At 34.8% G+C, this 15,246-nt stretch overlaps 1 protein-coding gene across 5 annotated transcripts in view; it reads right to left on the reverse strand.

Annotated features, from left to right (window-relative positions):
- CCDC91 (coiled-coil domain containing 91) overlaps positions 1-15,246 on the reverse strand; it is a 149,954-nt gene that overhangs the window by 21,796 nt on the left and 112,912 nt on the right. For all 5 annotated transcript variants that reach the window (XM_040595736.1, XM_040595739.1, XM_040595735.1 and 2 more), the window contains exon 12: positions 13,964-14,077. In XM_040595736.1, the coding sequence (XP_040451670.1) occupies positions 13,964-14,077 (114 nt within the window). The remainder of the gene's footprint in view (positions 1-13,963; positions 14,078-15,246) is intronic.

Raw genomic sequence — 15,246 nt, forward strand, 5'->3', positions numbered from 1 at the left:
AGACCATACTTTTTTCAACTGACTGATGATTAGGACAGCAACAAACATCACTTTTAGAAAAAGGCCCAATTCTTTTTGTTAACTGTTAACAAAGTTAAACATTTAACCAAGTTTCTGACTTCAGAAACTGAAATCTCAACTGGAAATCTTGGTCTGAACAGTAGATACATGGTAACTTCTCTGCATGGAGAGTTTGTCCGCATCCATTTCTATGATCTTTATTACTCTTATTTTGTCTCTTTCCTTTATTGCTTTTATGAAGAAATCCTATTCCTTCTTGTTCATTCTCATTTCTGCACTGTCAGACAATTTTATTTGTTGGGGAAATTCTGTGTGTTAAGCAGTAAAAATAAGACTTGTAGTTCCAGACACATTACTAATAGAATTACCTGCTATAATAACCTTAATCAGATTTTAGAAGAGTTACATGATGTTAACAGTATACCTGAGAATCATTAATAAAACTATGTAATTGATCCTTGGATTTAGATTATTTTTTTATACAATAATTCAGTTTTGTTTTGAAAATATTAGGTACTTCTCAACACTAGACTCCTCTAGGACTCCATATTTAAAAAAAAAAAATAAATTGTGATCTACAATCAATAAAAAGAATTATCTGTTGTTATATAGCAAACAAGCTGTTGTTATACAGCAAACAAGTATTGAACATAAACTATTATTACTCTCTCTTTTAGAAGCATATGACTCTACCAATAGCCAAGTGATGGGAGGTGAGAAAGCAGATAGCTTTGCAGAATATCCAGCCACCCACGTATTCCTGATTTGAAAGAATATAATAAAGATATTCTCTGTAAACACTGCAAAGAAAATACTTCACATATTAGGAAAAAATCCAGGTAGATAATGATGGTTATAGCAATTGTAACATACATCATCTTCCACAACCTATACTGCTAGAAGTGCTTTCAAGATAGATTTTATAGGCTTTGTAGCTGATCTACAAAATCAAAAGTAAGAAAAATAAAATAAAATCAGTTCTAGAAGTGCATTCAAAACAAATCAGACCTGTATGAGACTATGTAATAAAGAAATGTTACACACGGAACTTCAAAAAAACTGAAATGGGATTTCGTACCATAACCAAACCCAACAACCAGTGTACCAGATAGAAGACTACTCAAAGGCCAAAACAAAGATCTAGTTGTTTTCTTCAGACAAAATAAATGTCAAAAATATACTCCAGAAATGTAATACATTATTAAAAGTCACAGTGATACACAAGAACAGCCATGGAGGAAATGAGCGGCATTAATCTGATTTACAGATATTTCCTGCTGTCTTGGGTATAACTTGATCGATATTTTTCTTCCCTCAAAATCATTGTGACTGAAATTCATCTGTGCACAGAATTATATGCACAACTCCCTCTCCAAATACTAAATACTTGTTTCTTTTCAGAATAAGCTGAAAAAACCTGGGAAAATGTATGACTTGCACTTTAAGGTACAGCCCAAGATCAACTGCCCCTCTATAAATGTGTATTAATAAGATAAACGCTAGTATTTTCCAAATATTCCAAGTCTTTTTTGGAAAAGAGCAAAAATATTTCCAGTTCTTCTAGTTATATGGTAAGTATGGTAAGACTGCCCTAGCACATACCAACACCCCACAGAGGTAACCTCCCATGCATCCCACTACATTTTTGTCTGCTATAAATATGCAAACTATAACATATCGAATGAATATTTTTTTAAGCACTCAACAGCAATGAATAGGCAGTAAATTACTGAACTATGACATTTATAAACAACTTTCAATCTGTAGAACTGACAACAAAAATACTGGAATTGGAGAACAGAATACTTTTGTAGACCGCCATTCCACAAACCTTCCTAACATTTGTGTGATTTTAAGAGTTAAAAATTCCTAGTTTTTAACAAAAGGCAAATTACATTTGCAGATTATGTTAGAAGCAGCCTGAACACTGTCCAAGTCTGAACAAAAATATGAAGCAGAGCAAATAATTTCCTGACCTTTCCAACAACAAATAATTGGAAACAGATCGTAGTTTGAGGTACAGTAGTGACCAATTACCTGCTTTGATCATTAGAATTTAGAAGACACCTGGTAATATGCTGGTTTTTATTTTCATTGACTTCAGCCTTCCCCAGTTTCTGGACAGTTTACCAGGACACTGTCAACATGAAAAACCACATTTCTGTCTGAAAGTTTCATATCTACTTGTAAATAACCCCTAAGGTGACTAAAAATGAAGTGCATTTGTAAAAAACAACTCCAAACACTATGCTATTCCTCCAGTTTGTCTCCTTTTCACTTACTGAACATAGGAGTGAAGGAACAATAGGAGACTGCAAGGGGAATTGTCTTACTTTCCTCAGTTCAGCATGAGTTAAAAGAGTGGCTAGCTGCTGTACAACACTTGAGTTAAATTCCTCCTCTTCCAGTTCTACATCTTCCTCGATAAGTCAGGTACCGTAGAAGCTGTGAGACCTTACTTACTCTGAGGCAGCCACTGGCAGGGAGGCAGGCATACACACAACAGGCAGGAGGCAAGTACGATGGTGATATGCTAGAACTTACTTTTTTTTTTCTAGAACAGAATGCTAGAAATCAGGGGGGACCAAAACTCAGCCTGAACATTCTGGGTGGCATTCTAGCTCTGAATAAATGTCTCCTCTGACAAACAGACATGTACTTGCTTAAGTCAGGATTACACAGCAGTTTGAAATCACTAATATTTAAAAGATCTGATGTTCTGAGTTAGGAGCCTATAGGAACAGATTCCTTGAGTGACTGCTCTCCAGGGGGAAGACATCCTTTAGGATCATAAATATTCCTTGAGTCCATCTTCTGCTGCCATAATAAAATAATTTCACTGCTTTTATTTCTTTTCCTTGTTCTTTCTAAGGAAAGCTCAATGCAGCACTGTGTATCTTCCTCTGAGTAAGGGTGCCTTTTCTGCAACTTTCGCACCTCAGAAAGGAACTGCATTTTTTCAGTTGTGGCTATAAGCTTATAATGAAAGTAATTTTGAAAATGACTCCTGGGACATATTTTTTTCCCTAAAAAAAAAAATCCTCATTATTTTCCACGAATAAAAATTGTGCAACACACAACAGCTACATAGCTTGTGGGATCCACAGCATGGGTAGCATGAACAGAGAACAAGACAGGGATAACACTACAGCAAACTCTATTTGCTGCTGCAGCTGCTGGACAAAAAAAAAGACGACAGTGGTGAGGCTGACCACTTGGAATAAAACCAAGTGCATTTATTCATCTAATCTTGCTATGGCTCTGTATCTTCCACTTAAAATACACAGAGTATATGGACAGTAAAATTACTGAATTTGTGGGAACACTTACGGTAATCCTTCCAGAGGCTCACAGAGTTGTTCATATATTATCTTATTTTTCAAAGTAAATCTCATTTACACTGCTAACAAGATGTATGTTTCACTAAAAAATGTATTCCAGTAAAATACAGTATCTAAAACAGGTTGTCAAACTGATAAGCTTTTGACAGTGTTATTTGTTTTCATTCCTAAAAAATGATTACAGAAATGCTTTAAAGTAACATTTCACTGTCCTGCCATGGATGATGTGCCAAAAGCACGCATATTACAAGTAGGTTCTAAGTACCAGGTTTTAATTTCATAATTAATGAAGTACATGTATCTATTACTTCATGACATGGAAGCATAACGGACTTATTAAGAGCTTGGTTCTCCAAGTCCTGAGACAATTAACCACAGAAATATTTGGAATTAGACCTTGAGTCGCAATTTAATTTTTTCCATCCTACCACTTTCCACAAATGTGGTGGGGTTATTTTCCCTTTTCTGGTAGACACAGAAGAGTTGATTGCACATATGCCAAAATAAGAACTTCAACCAGGAACGTCCATATTTAGTACTGAGGCAACAAATGGTACAAGAGCCACAGGTAGGTCCTACAAATGTGGTAGCTGCTGCTTCTTCACTGGTCCCCTTGAGAAAATGGAAAACAATGAAGTGCCTCCCCTTGTACTTCCCCATGATGTAGCACAGAGTCAGTGGATTTGGCATTTCTTACAGACATTACCTTGCTTTTTTTAAAAAAAGAGATACAGTTGTGTAAATTATTTTTATCCACTGTTCAAATTGTTTTCATAACAAGAACATAAGAATTGGCTGTATGCAACATGTCATTACATGTCAGACCGATGTCCACCTAGCACAGCGCCTGTCTTTTACCAGAGGCAAACAGCAAGCCCCTAGAAAACCGTGTAACAGGAGAAGCATGCGCTGATGCAGTTTCTATCTTAGCCAGAGCAAAGTATGTTTGCATTTAACAGCTCTTGATGGAAATTTCTTCCAATAAATTAGGCTTTTTTTTTTTTTTTTTTTTTTTTTTTTTTAAGAATCCTTTAGGCTTTTAGTGTCTACATCTGGTGGAAAGGAATTCCATATTATGGGAAAAAGTGTATCTTCCTGCTTGTTTTGCAGGTGACATATTCTAACTGTATTCACTAGACCACTAATAAAATATTTTACGTATTGTTAAGTGCAAGACTTCATGAATTAATTGTATGATGCAGTGTTGAAATGCATGCATGCAAACAGAATGAATTGTGTGATCAGAACACTCTTGTATTGACCAAGTTACAAGATAACAGTTTTGAGACTTCTGGTGAACATTTTTACAATATGATAGCTAAACAAAAACCATCAACACGATGAAGGAAAAGTCAACCCTGTCCACAAAGCAACTAGAAAAAATTTATAACTTAAGTAATTGTTTCAACTGCACAAAAGATCAGGTCAAATACAAAGTGAGGGGAAAACCCAGGACACTCTCTTATGTACTGTCTTTTCATTATGTATGCAGAAAACAAAACAAAGTGATGATACTTTGATGATACTTCTTTTTTTTAAAACAAGAAATTCCAATAAAATTGAAAATAATGCAAAATACTAACTTGCATCTTTGCAAGTACCACACATCCATTTCAAAGTAATCCCCTCTGAAGTATTCAAACAATGTCTTCCAATTAAGATAGGAAAAAAAAGTTACAAATATGCTGGAAGTACCACAAATGTTGTAAGAGTTATGAATTATAAATATAACAATGCCAATTCTGATAGTGTATCTTTAAATGTGAAAATCAGTATCAAGCAATAATCGCTTTATTAACACTTTATAAAGAAACTGAGATATACCTAGTATTTCCATATTTTAAGAAACAGAAATGGTAGCAGTTAATTTTCAACCTGTCTTCAAAAAAACACTCATATTCTAGTTTTAAGTGATTATTTTTTTCACTGAACACCTCATGGTTTTGCTTATTCTTCTCTGCAGCAGCCATGTTGGTTAAAATGATCCAACAGGTACCAAAATTAAGTGAATGAGAATTTGAGCATTTTGAATATTAAATAAAACTAAATCAAGTTCCTCTCATGATGTAGAAAAAGAGGAAACAGAACAAAATATCCATAACAAAGAGATGCTGCAAATTTGTAAACGCTAAATTCCTTAGTATATGGTCGGTATGTTGAAGGCAAGGGAAAGATTAAAAATCATTCACAGTTAACTTAATCCTAGAATGTAATTTAATTAATTTTTTACTTGAACATTCTCTGAAAGCCAGCTTTATCCATGGAGTTGGGGACTAAAATTGTTGAGGGATTAAATAACAGGGACTAAACAACTTGGGGAGTAAAATACATTGAAGGACAGGATCTGCTATTATTTTTGAGATTGGCTTCAGTTATGTTAAATATTTAACAATGTTGCCCTAGTGCATGATTCAGTTTTTATAAAACTAGCTCTTTATGCTTCTGGCAAAACACTGGTACTTTAAAGATTAATCATTTGCATTTTAAATCTTAACCATAAAAAACTAATTGTGGTTGTCAGATGCTCAGCACAACACATCTTCATGCTCTTACTTCTACTTATTTCAACCTTTAGTGTCCAAGACAGCAGATCCAGTAGATCTATATACCCATTCTAATTTATCAAATTTCTCTCAATAAAATTCTCCTAGAAAATGTAGATATTGGAACAGAAAATTCTAGACTAAATAACATGAAAAGTTGGTAGAAAAGGTCATATGAAAGAAATCTGAAAAACTACAGGAAATAAAAATTTCTGCACCAAGATGATATTTCCGATCACACTGGATCTAATCTATTCCATATTAATGTACAGTCACATTTTCAGAACTTAATTCAATTATTTATTTGACACTACTGCAAATCATTCTTTTAAAACACAAAATTTATAGCACTGTATATATTAAAAAGTCATCCACAGGAATGGAGAAAAAAATATTAAATAACAGTGCATAAATGCCTTGAACAAGATCTAGTATAAGTAACCATAAAGAGAAAAAAAATATATCCAAGTAATTAAATTATTTAAAATGTCAAATGACCCCACAGTAAAACCCACCAAACAGATAACTGAAAGGGTAATAATGCCTGTAAAATAAATAGGAAAATTCAATTAAAGTTCTACATTCCAGGATAAAGCTGAAATTTTTGAGGCACTTGTAGTCACACTAAAATCAGATGGAACTTTTACCGTTTATTTACAGGGATACTGGATAAAGCGCCTTACACAAAAAGGGTTATAAAACTCTTCATAGATGAAAGAATTCCCAAACAATTCCATATGCAAAAATAACGAACAATTACACTAATGCCACAGTACAGAGAGAACAAGAATTAGAAGGGCAAAAATTTCTCAAATTTGTGACCACATTTTAATCGCTCTGTATGGATGCAGAACAAACTAACACAAAATCATTGCTACAGTATTATTTTGTTTCCTAATACTTTTACAGATATACACAATGGACAGAAATACTATTATTTGGAAAGCAGTACCTGCAGTGCTAGGACTGTATAACCCTCTACTGAAGAAAGCAGTAGTGAAAAGTGGTTGACCTTGTGACCAGAGGACTAGGCTAGGAAACAAGTTAGGCAAAAGAAGACCCACACTGCCAAGGATCATCCCAGCCCCTACTGTATCTCCATCTCAATGGCAAATTCACGAACTGACTGATTACTAATACAGCTCATGCCATAAACTGGGAAAGGATTACTCTAAGTGCTTGAAAATGACACTTCTATGACCACTTGGGAAAGGAATTATATATAATGGCAAAAGATTGGTTTAGATAACCCAGAAGTCCATTACAGTCTTATAACCTTCCTATTCCAGAAAATCTAATTATAAATAAAAGTGCTTTCCGCAGCCAATGTGCAAAATCAGAGAATCTGACACAAAATAAACAGAACCCCCACAACCATCACTGTATGTTTATTAAACAAACCCTGGACTTGTGAAATACTGTATTTTAGTCAATAATTACTAAATTGCTGGGGTAATATTTGTGGTATATATCTAAGCTATGCACTCTTGCTTCAGTTCTCACTGATGAAAGACTAATGAGAGACTGTGACAGAAACTTTTAAGTTATTTTTTGAACCCTGACATGCAGGACTGTTTCAGAACATGTACTTCATACCTGTCAGAATAGATGGTTTGAATTTGACCTTAAAAATCAAACTCCATATTTTGAAGTTCCCTCTGCTCCCCTACAAGATTTTAAGTTTACTACTCTTCATCAGGAATGTGTAGTAGTGGTGGTGGTGGTGGGAAAGTAGACATACTGGCAATAGTTTTACCAGTGACTTTTTTTACTGGACTTATTTGGTACTTCCTGATTCTGAGAAACAACTTAAGCGGTCTTGTTTGTTTTTTTTAAAATATACAATACTGCCAGAAAAATGAAGCCTTCTTGCACTTCAGTTATGAATCTTAAGAAGGGATACATCCTCCTTAGAAATAATAAATTTAACAATAATTGTAACATACCTGCATAGAAAACTATAACTGGTCTTTTCCTAGAACTCACCAAGTTTACATTCATAGTTTGAGATTGAACTGAAAGCAGCAATTTAAATATTAAATATATAGCAGTGAATTGATTGTGAGACCACTTCTAGATTTTCTTTGTCTGATACTGAAATAATTTTTATGGCAAAATTTTACAATTCCTGCCATGTGAAGTAAACAGAAACAATTACAGTGCACAAAAAAAAGTATGTAAACATATTTTTGCAGGATCAGGTCTACAACGATATTTTCCACTGCATAGTCCATTTGGACAACTAGAACAAACGGTAACTGGTAATTTACTTTTCTTTCTCATTTATTGTAGGGAAATATAGCATGAGTTTCTTCCTTGCTACTGTATAGCAGACCTTTGGTTCGTAATAAGTTTAATGATACTAGTATATATGCAATCAACAGGAAAGAAAAACAAAAAATTCACAGAGACGATATAAGTGTAAATATTAATAGTATACCAAATTCCCGTATTTTCTTCATTCTATATGCAGTTACGGTATAAAAAGCCTCACAGAAATTTGTAATTAAATGTACAGGCACTTGGACTAGAGGGGATTGGTTGGACTAGATGACCCCTTCCAACTGAAATATTATATTCTATAATTCATATGCAATTTTTTACTTCCAGTACGTTTTACTGCTAGAGTGCAGGTGGATCCATGCACCATTGCACCTGCTAGAAACAAAGTTGTGTGACTACCTAGGGAAAATATTAAAAAAAAATAAATCCTCAGTTGTTAGCTGTTGGCATTGAAGATCTCAATTTAATTTGAAAACACTTAATAGACCAATACTGACTGAATTCAATCTTTTCACAGATTTTTAAAATTATTTTAAAATTGTTTTTATTAAGTTGCTTTTCTTGCTTTCTATCTGCAAATTAATTAAAAAAAGATCATCTCTGCCAGTCATTTAAAATGTAAATATCTTTCAGGAATTGTCTTCATAGAACAGCAGACAGTAAACTCAATTGCATAAAAAGAAAGATCTGTAGTTTCACATTGAGACTACAAACAAACGGCCAAACCATGGCCTTTAGGAATACTAACACTACTTCATAGTAAGATTAAGAAGCAGGAGAGATTAATAGACACCAGTAGTGACTTTATTTTATTCAGATACTACGTTTCTGCTATTTCACAATTTAATTCAAGCTTGTTTCTTGTTCAGAAATTTACCATTACTCCTGTAAATCAGCTGGCTGGGCTTCTGTCAGACCAAAGGATTCCAAAAATTCACCTTTACTACCTTATAACAATTCCTGTCTTCCACCCTGCAGCTTTGTGGGCTGTTGTGCCTGGTGCAGGCTGCACCTCATCTTCTCCACACCTTGGATCAGTGCAAGGAGACCCAGTGGAAGCAAACGACTAGGGCAAAGGTGTCGTCCAAGCATTACACAGGACGCTAATGTACTTCTCTTGTTCTTCCACTCACGTATTTGGAATACTTTCAATGTATCTCCAAAATTTCAGTCAATCTTGTAATTGCATTGCACACAGGAGCCAATAACAAACGTGAAAGCTCCTTGAAACTGCTTACAAATCTTGCACTTTGGGACAAAGCGATCTTTATAATTAAATTCAGCGCTAGCAAACTGAAGCAGAGTGTTCAGCGAACGGGCCAAAGGCCCACATGACAACCATGCAGACGGAGCAGGGATGGGCCTAGCTGGTCTATGTTCCTGGCCAAGCAGTGTGTACCCATTCATCAAGCCTGTAACCAGAAGTATTACAAAAGCAATACCGCCCGACAGGCCAGCGGCAGGGCGCTGCTACGGCTCTGCCTCAGGCCAGCAGTTTGGGAACTCTAACACTAGGCCATAGTTCACATGGCATCAGACTCTACTTCTTGCCCTGATCTCCAGGTGATAAACACAAATATGAATGTATATAGACACATACATGTAAGAGCCTACGCACAGACATCAGTGTGATATTTTATCAAAACAAAACTGCTAATCCTTAAAACCCCCAGAGATTCCACGTAATTACAGGGAACCCCTTCACATACATGCAGTACAAAGACAGACACAATAATTTTTCAAGAATTAATGCAAAAAGCTGGTAAACGCTTCCCAGTTACGCAGTGAGCCTCAGTGGCTGGCCTGTGATTTACTGTATCTTGGGGCACCTGATGTGCTGGGGTCTGTCACTGTACTGGTCATTTTCAGAGCTGACAGATGACCAAAGACCATAATGTAGGGCCAGAGGTTACAGGATTATGGACATCAGGCAACAAAAGACAATACTGACAAATAAGTTAGTGAATCTTGAGCTCACATCAAAATGGACAGACTTTGGATGCCCATAGGCAAGCATTCCTTGCTCTGTACTCAACTCACTCCAACCAAACTGAAAGATTTTGCTTGCCTCTACATCCATGTCTCACAGATATAGGTGGCACACAATACCGTGCTGTATCTATGCACTGGATACAAACCAAGAATAACATTTATTTTTGTGACAAAAGTGGAAGTAGTAGCATGCCATTTAATCGTACTTCAGTGCCTATTTCCTTTGTACCTGTGTGCTACACTTCGCCTCTCTCCCCTCATTTCCCACCCCACCAGCAGGAAGGTAAAGCATTGGTTTGCCTTCCTGATACTTCTATGCAAACACAGACATTTCAATACTACATGGCCAAATGTATTCTTAGGCAATTTATAATAAGATTACTTTCTGGACATAATATGTATGTACCTTTGCTGGAGAAAGCAAGTCTAGCTAACAGTTCTAGCAAGTGTATTCAAACTTAGAAGAATTTTTCAAGGTGTTTCCTTCACACCTTAGATATCCACATTCTTAAGATGTTATCTGTGGCAACATAAAAAAAATATTCTAATGTAAAACTTTTCATTCAATATAGAACAGAGGAAATAAAACAAAGATCACAGTATATAAATTAAACTGTTGCCAATAAAGTGCTATACAGCTTTAAAAGCGTGGGATTTTATTTGAAGTATGAAAAACGCATAACTATAATGCATTTCCCATCTGTCATTTATTGCATGAAAATATATGTTGCCATCAGTTTTTTTTTTGTTTTAGCTTGCAGCGTCCTTTAATCAAAGGTGAAGAATCACCCACAAATTCTCCTCTAGCTTTAGACACCTTGGCTTGAATACAGAGCAAGTATGTTGGGCATTTTTAGCATGATGATATGTTTGCATTACTTTGCATTTCCTCCTCTTAATTTTAATCTTACCAACCTCTCATTTTTAGTATTAAAAAAAAGGCAAAAAATTTGCTTGTTTGCACATGAAAAAATATGAACAAAGAGACTATAAATCACTTTTTGTTTCACTGATACTTAAGGTGACTAGCTTGTGGGTAACAATGTCAAACCTATTATGTGTAAAACTACTTAGTTTAACCCCAAGTTATTTTCCTGTGAAATACTTTGAAATATGGTGGATCTAAAACCACTCTAGGTATGGAAAAAAAAATATGCATATGACAGGTAACTGTTACGCTGGATTTATGGTTAAGCCTCTAAACATTTAAATCATATAGTGTTTTGGCTCTCAAAAGTAACAACTATTTTAAGACTAGCATAGCTAGAATACAACAGAAGCCAATTTTGGAACTGCAACTGATCTCTATGGTTTAATTTCAATATATACGTTATGTTGGCACAAATTATTTCTACAAATAATTATCAAATCATTCTATTTTTTTCAGAGGCTCATTCACAATCAATTCTTTCTAACTACAAGTAAGTATTCATTATTATATATAGTACAGTATAATGCTGGACTACATTTATAATGTACTGCAAAACTTGTGGGACTGCCGGATCCAATTTTTGTAAACTGTTATAGAAAATATTCTAAGAATCAAAGCACAAATGCAGCTTTAATTGCTCATAATATTTTCATATATTTGTAGCAACTATGTAACTGGCCAAATATGAAATTAATTTTCTTAAACTGATATAAAAACTATTATACTTTTACTAAATGAAAGTTTTAATCAAATAAATTACTAAGAAAGTTACAAGCTACTGTGAAAATAGGTATATACTACATTTGCCATGATTGATGAAATCTACTTCATAGTATTACAGAATAAGCTGGATAAGAATCTGTTTATAAGTGTTTTCCTGAAGCACTTAACCACTGCTAACTAAATACCATTGTGCTCATGTCTCATGGTTTGAGGGATTCTACAAACTTATTTTCAAAATAATTATGAAACATATATGGTGTACACTACCTTTGCAAGTGTGCAACTGGGTGTCCCTCAAAGAAAAAAAAACACATCACTGAATCTCAGCTAGGAAAGTGAGGCACTTTCCCTGAGTTTTTTCTAGGAATTCCTTCCTTAAGCTGCTACTTTTTAGTATAGTCCATAAGGTATATTTATTACTCTGACAGGTGCATGGGCTTTGACCAATGTCCATTTACTCTGCCTCTTATGTTATCATATAAAAGCTATTATCCAAATGATTTGGAAGAGAAACATCTTCCATTCTCAACTTGAATACAGACAGACTTTATAAATCTTACAACAGGAAAAGTTATCCTTCCTTACATACATATATTCTTTAAATGAATGGATGTGTGTCAATTGCTTTACATGGGAAAAAAAGTTGACTAAAATACTTGGATATTCAAGAACTCTATGACATTAACAGAAACGATGCTCCTACTAGATAAACCAAAGAGGATTTTGTGTCTTTGAAGATACTGTTTCACTGATTAGTGCAAAATTCACAAGGACAAGACAGATTTACAGTAGTCAGGCAATGGAATAATGACAATGAATTCTGTGTGTGTAGGTGGAAAGAAAATGGAAGTTTCCATTCCTGATGAAAATGGAAATCTAAGAGATTAAGGACAGATGAGTTGCTATTGAAGTGCCTGCAGTCAATTCCAAATGGCATCATCTAGCTGTCAACAGTGATGAGTCTGCACTAGATGGACTAGATGATCTTCATTAGTGATCCTATTGACCAATTTATTTCTGATGCAAGCTATTTTAATAGTAGATCTATTTCCACTTTCCCCACAGCTTATCCTTTGTAAATGACCAACTTCAGATACAAACAAGCACAAACACCCTCATGGATTGTGTTTTGCCCTAACTGTCTATTTAAATGGTTTTTTCCAATATGACCCCATATTGATAAATGGAAACTTCTCCACGCACAGCCTAATGGAAGACAGCTCATCTAATAGTAATCTTAACCAGTAGTACAGTGAAACTTTTGAAGTTAAATCCTATTTCCCAAAACATTATTCAGCCCATAAAAGCAGGGAATAAAAGAGGTCAAACATTATTTCTACTTTCTTCTCAGGAAACAATACCAATTATATTCAAGCTTAGTGATTTTGTTTATTGAGAATACTGAAATCACTGAATTTGATCTCAGGCTGCTACTGCCATATGGAAGAAATTTTTTAAAGAGCTTCAAAGGGAAGAAGTGTGATAATTTTTAATTCTCCTACTGAAAGTGAATTGAACTGTCTTTTAAGTTATATTTTATTGTTTATACAGCAGCAATAACCTGCAAGTATATAGCATTGACAGAATACCTGAAATCAAGTTTCAGAACATTACAACATTTCATAACAAGACCAGTCCACTGGCTATAAATCATGGTCAATAGAATACCAATACCCTTTCAGGCTGTCACATAATATGGGTTGAGAGGAATAGTTAATGACCTCTGTGTGCATGCAAACTGCACAATAAAGCTTATTTGTGAACATAACCCAGCATCTGTTATTGATCCTGAAATGCTTCCAATGAACTGAACTCAGACCATAATTTGAATTTGACAGACTGCATTTATACCTCATCTTTAAGTTACTGCAGTAAGAAATACTGCAAACTTCATTCCATGTATTCATTTCTGCGTTTCTGCTTTTTTGTTTGTGATGAACTTAACATGCTATAAATACATATGAAGAAATATATCAGAGTAACAAATTGTTTAAAAAAAGGAGTGATAAATCTGAAGACATACCTCCTGATTCCATTTTCTTGTGCATTTTAAGACAGGTTGCAGGATTAATAAACTTCACGAATTTCTCACTGCATGAAGCGAAACCCATTAGCCACTGGTAACTCACCCTTTTCTGCTCTTTAATATATTCCATCAGTTCCTCTCTTGTCTTTTTCACTGCTTCTTCAATTGCCTTTTCACTTCTTTTTTGCTCCTCCATTAATGCTTCCTTGACAATTTCCTTTTTAAAAGGAAAACATGCAAGTGTAAACATTAAAAGTATTTCACAAATGTAATACAGGTCATCCCTTTCCCTCCTACTAAAATTTTATCATGACCACACTCCTTTCTCAACTATAGTTACCTGAAATGTATGAAATACCTTTACAACCTTTCTTAAATTCAGTACTTCAATCACTGAAGGGCCTAAAGACGAGAAAAATAATCACTTTAAAGCTATGTTCATAGATACATGATGTTCCCTGAGAGCAGAAGAAAAGGAAGCAATACAGGTATTACACTCCAACAGAAGCAGGGATGTACGAGTTGCTATTAATACAATAGACTATTTCGGTTAGAAGGGACCTACAATGATCATTTGGTCCAACTGCCTGAGCACTTCAGCGCTCACCAAAAGTTAGAGCATGTTATTAAGGACATTGTCTAAACGAGTCTTAAACACTGACAGGCGTGGGGCATCGACCACCTCTCTAGGAAGCCTGTTCCAGTGTCTCTCCACTTACGTTCTCAAAGTCACTGTCTGTCTTTGCTCTTTTTGTCAGTCATTACAGTAAATTATCAACTGATATAAAGATTATATAAATTCTGGTATTACCTATTGCTACTGTTTTAAAGACTCAGCTGCATGTACCTCCTGTCAGTATATGTGCTCACTTTTCCTTCATCTCTTTCTTTGCTCTTTCTTGTTATGCTATATCTACCTTTAAATTTTATTCTAATTTAGATTTTGGTTGCAAAGGTAAAAACTGGCCCTTATTTCATCTTTGGCTTAAAAGAATACAGCATTATTTGAGGCTTTTAGTGTTATTTTAATAGATATAGCAAATGGGAAAGCCCAGTTTCCCATAGGAAGCTGAGGAAGAGTACTCCACAAATTGTACTTGATGTACAACTCCTCCTCCTCCCCCTCCTTTTTTTTTTTTGGAAAAAAAAGTCTGATCAGGGGCTGAAGGACTACATTATAGTCACAAAGCTAGCTTCCTTATAGGACTTCATGTAAGTGTGCTTGACACCAGTTAGAAGATGAGAATACCTAATAAAAAATAAGATAGTCAAGTATTAAATTGACAAACCACATTCAATCATATATTAGGAATCACAACCAGGTAATTACAAAATATGTATCTGCAGGAAGACAGAAAGAAAAAACCCACAGTGTACTGTATATAC

The sequence above is a fragment of the Falco naumanni genome, chromosome 5 (genome assembly GCF_017639655.2).
Source record: "Falco naumanni isolate bFalNau1 chromosome 5, bFalNau1.pat, whole genome shotgun sequence".
Classification (NCBI taxonomy): Eukaryota; Metazoa; Chordata; class Aves; order Falconiformes; family Falconidae; genus Falco; species Falco naumanni.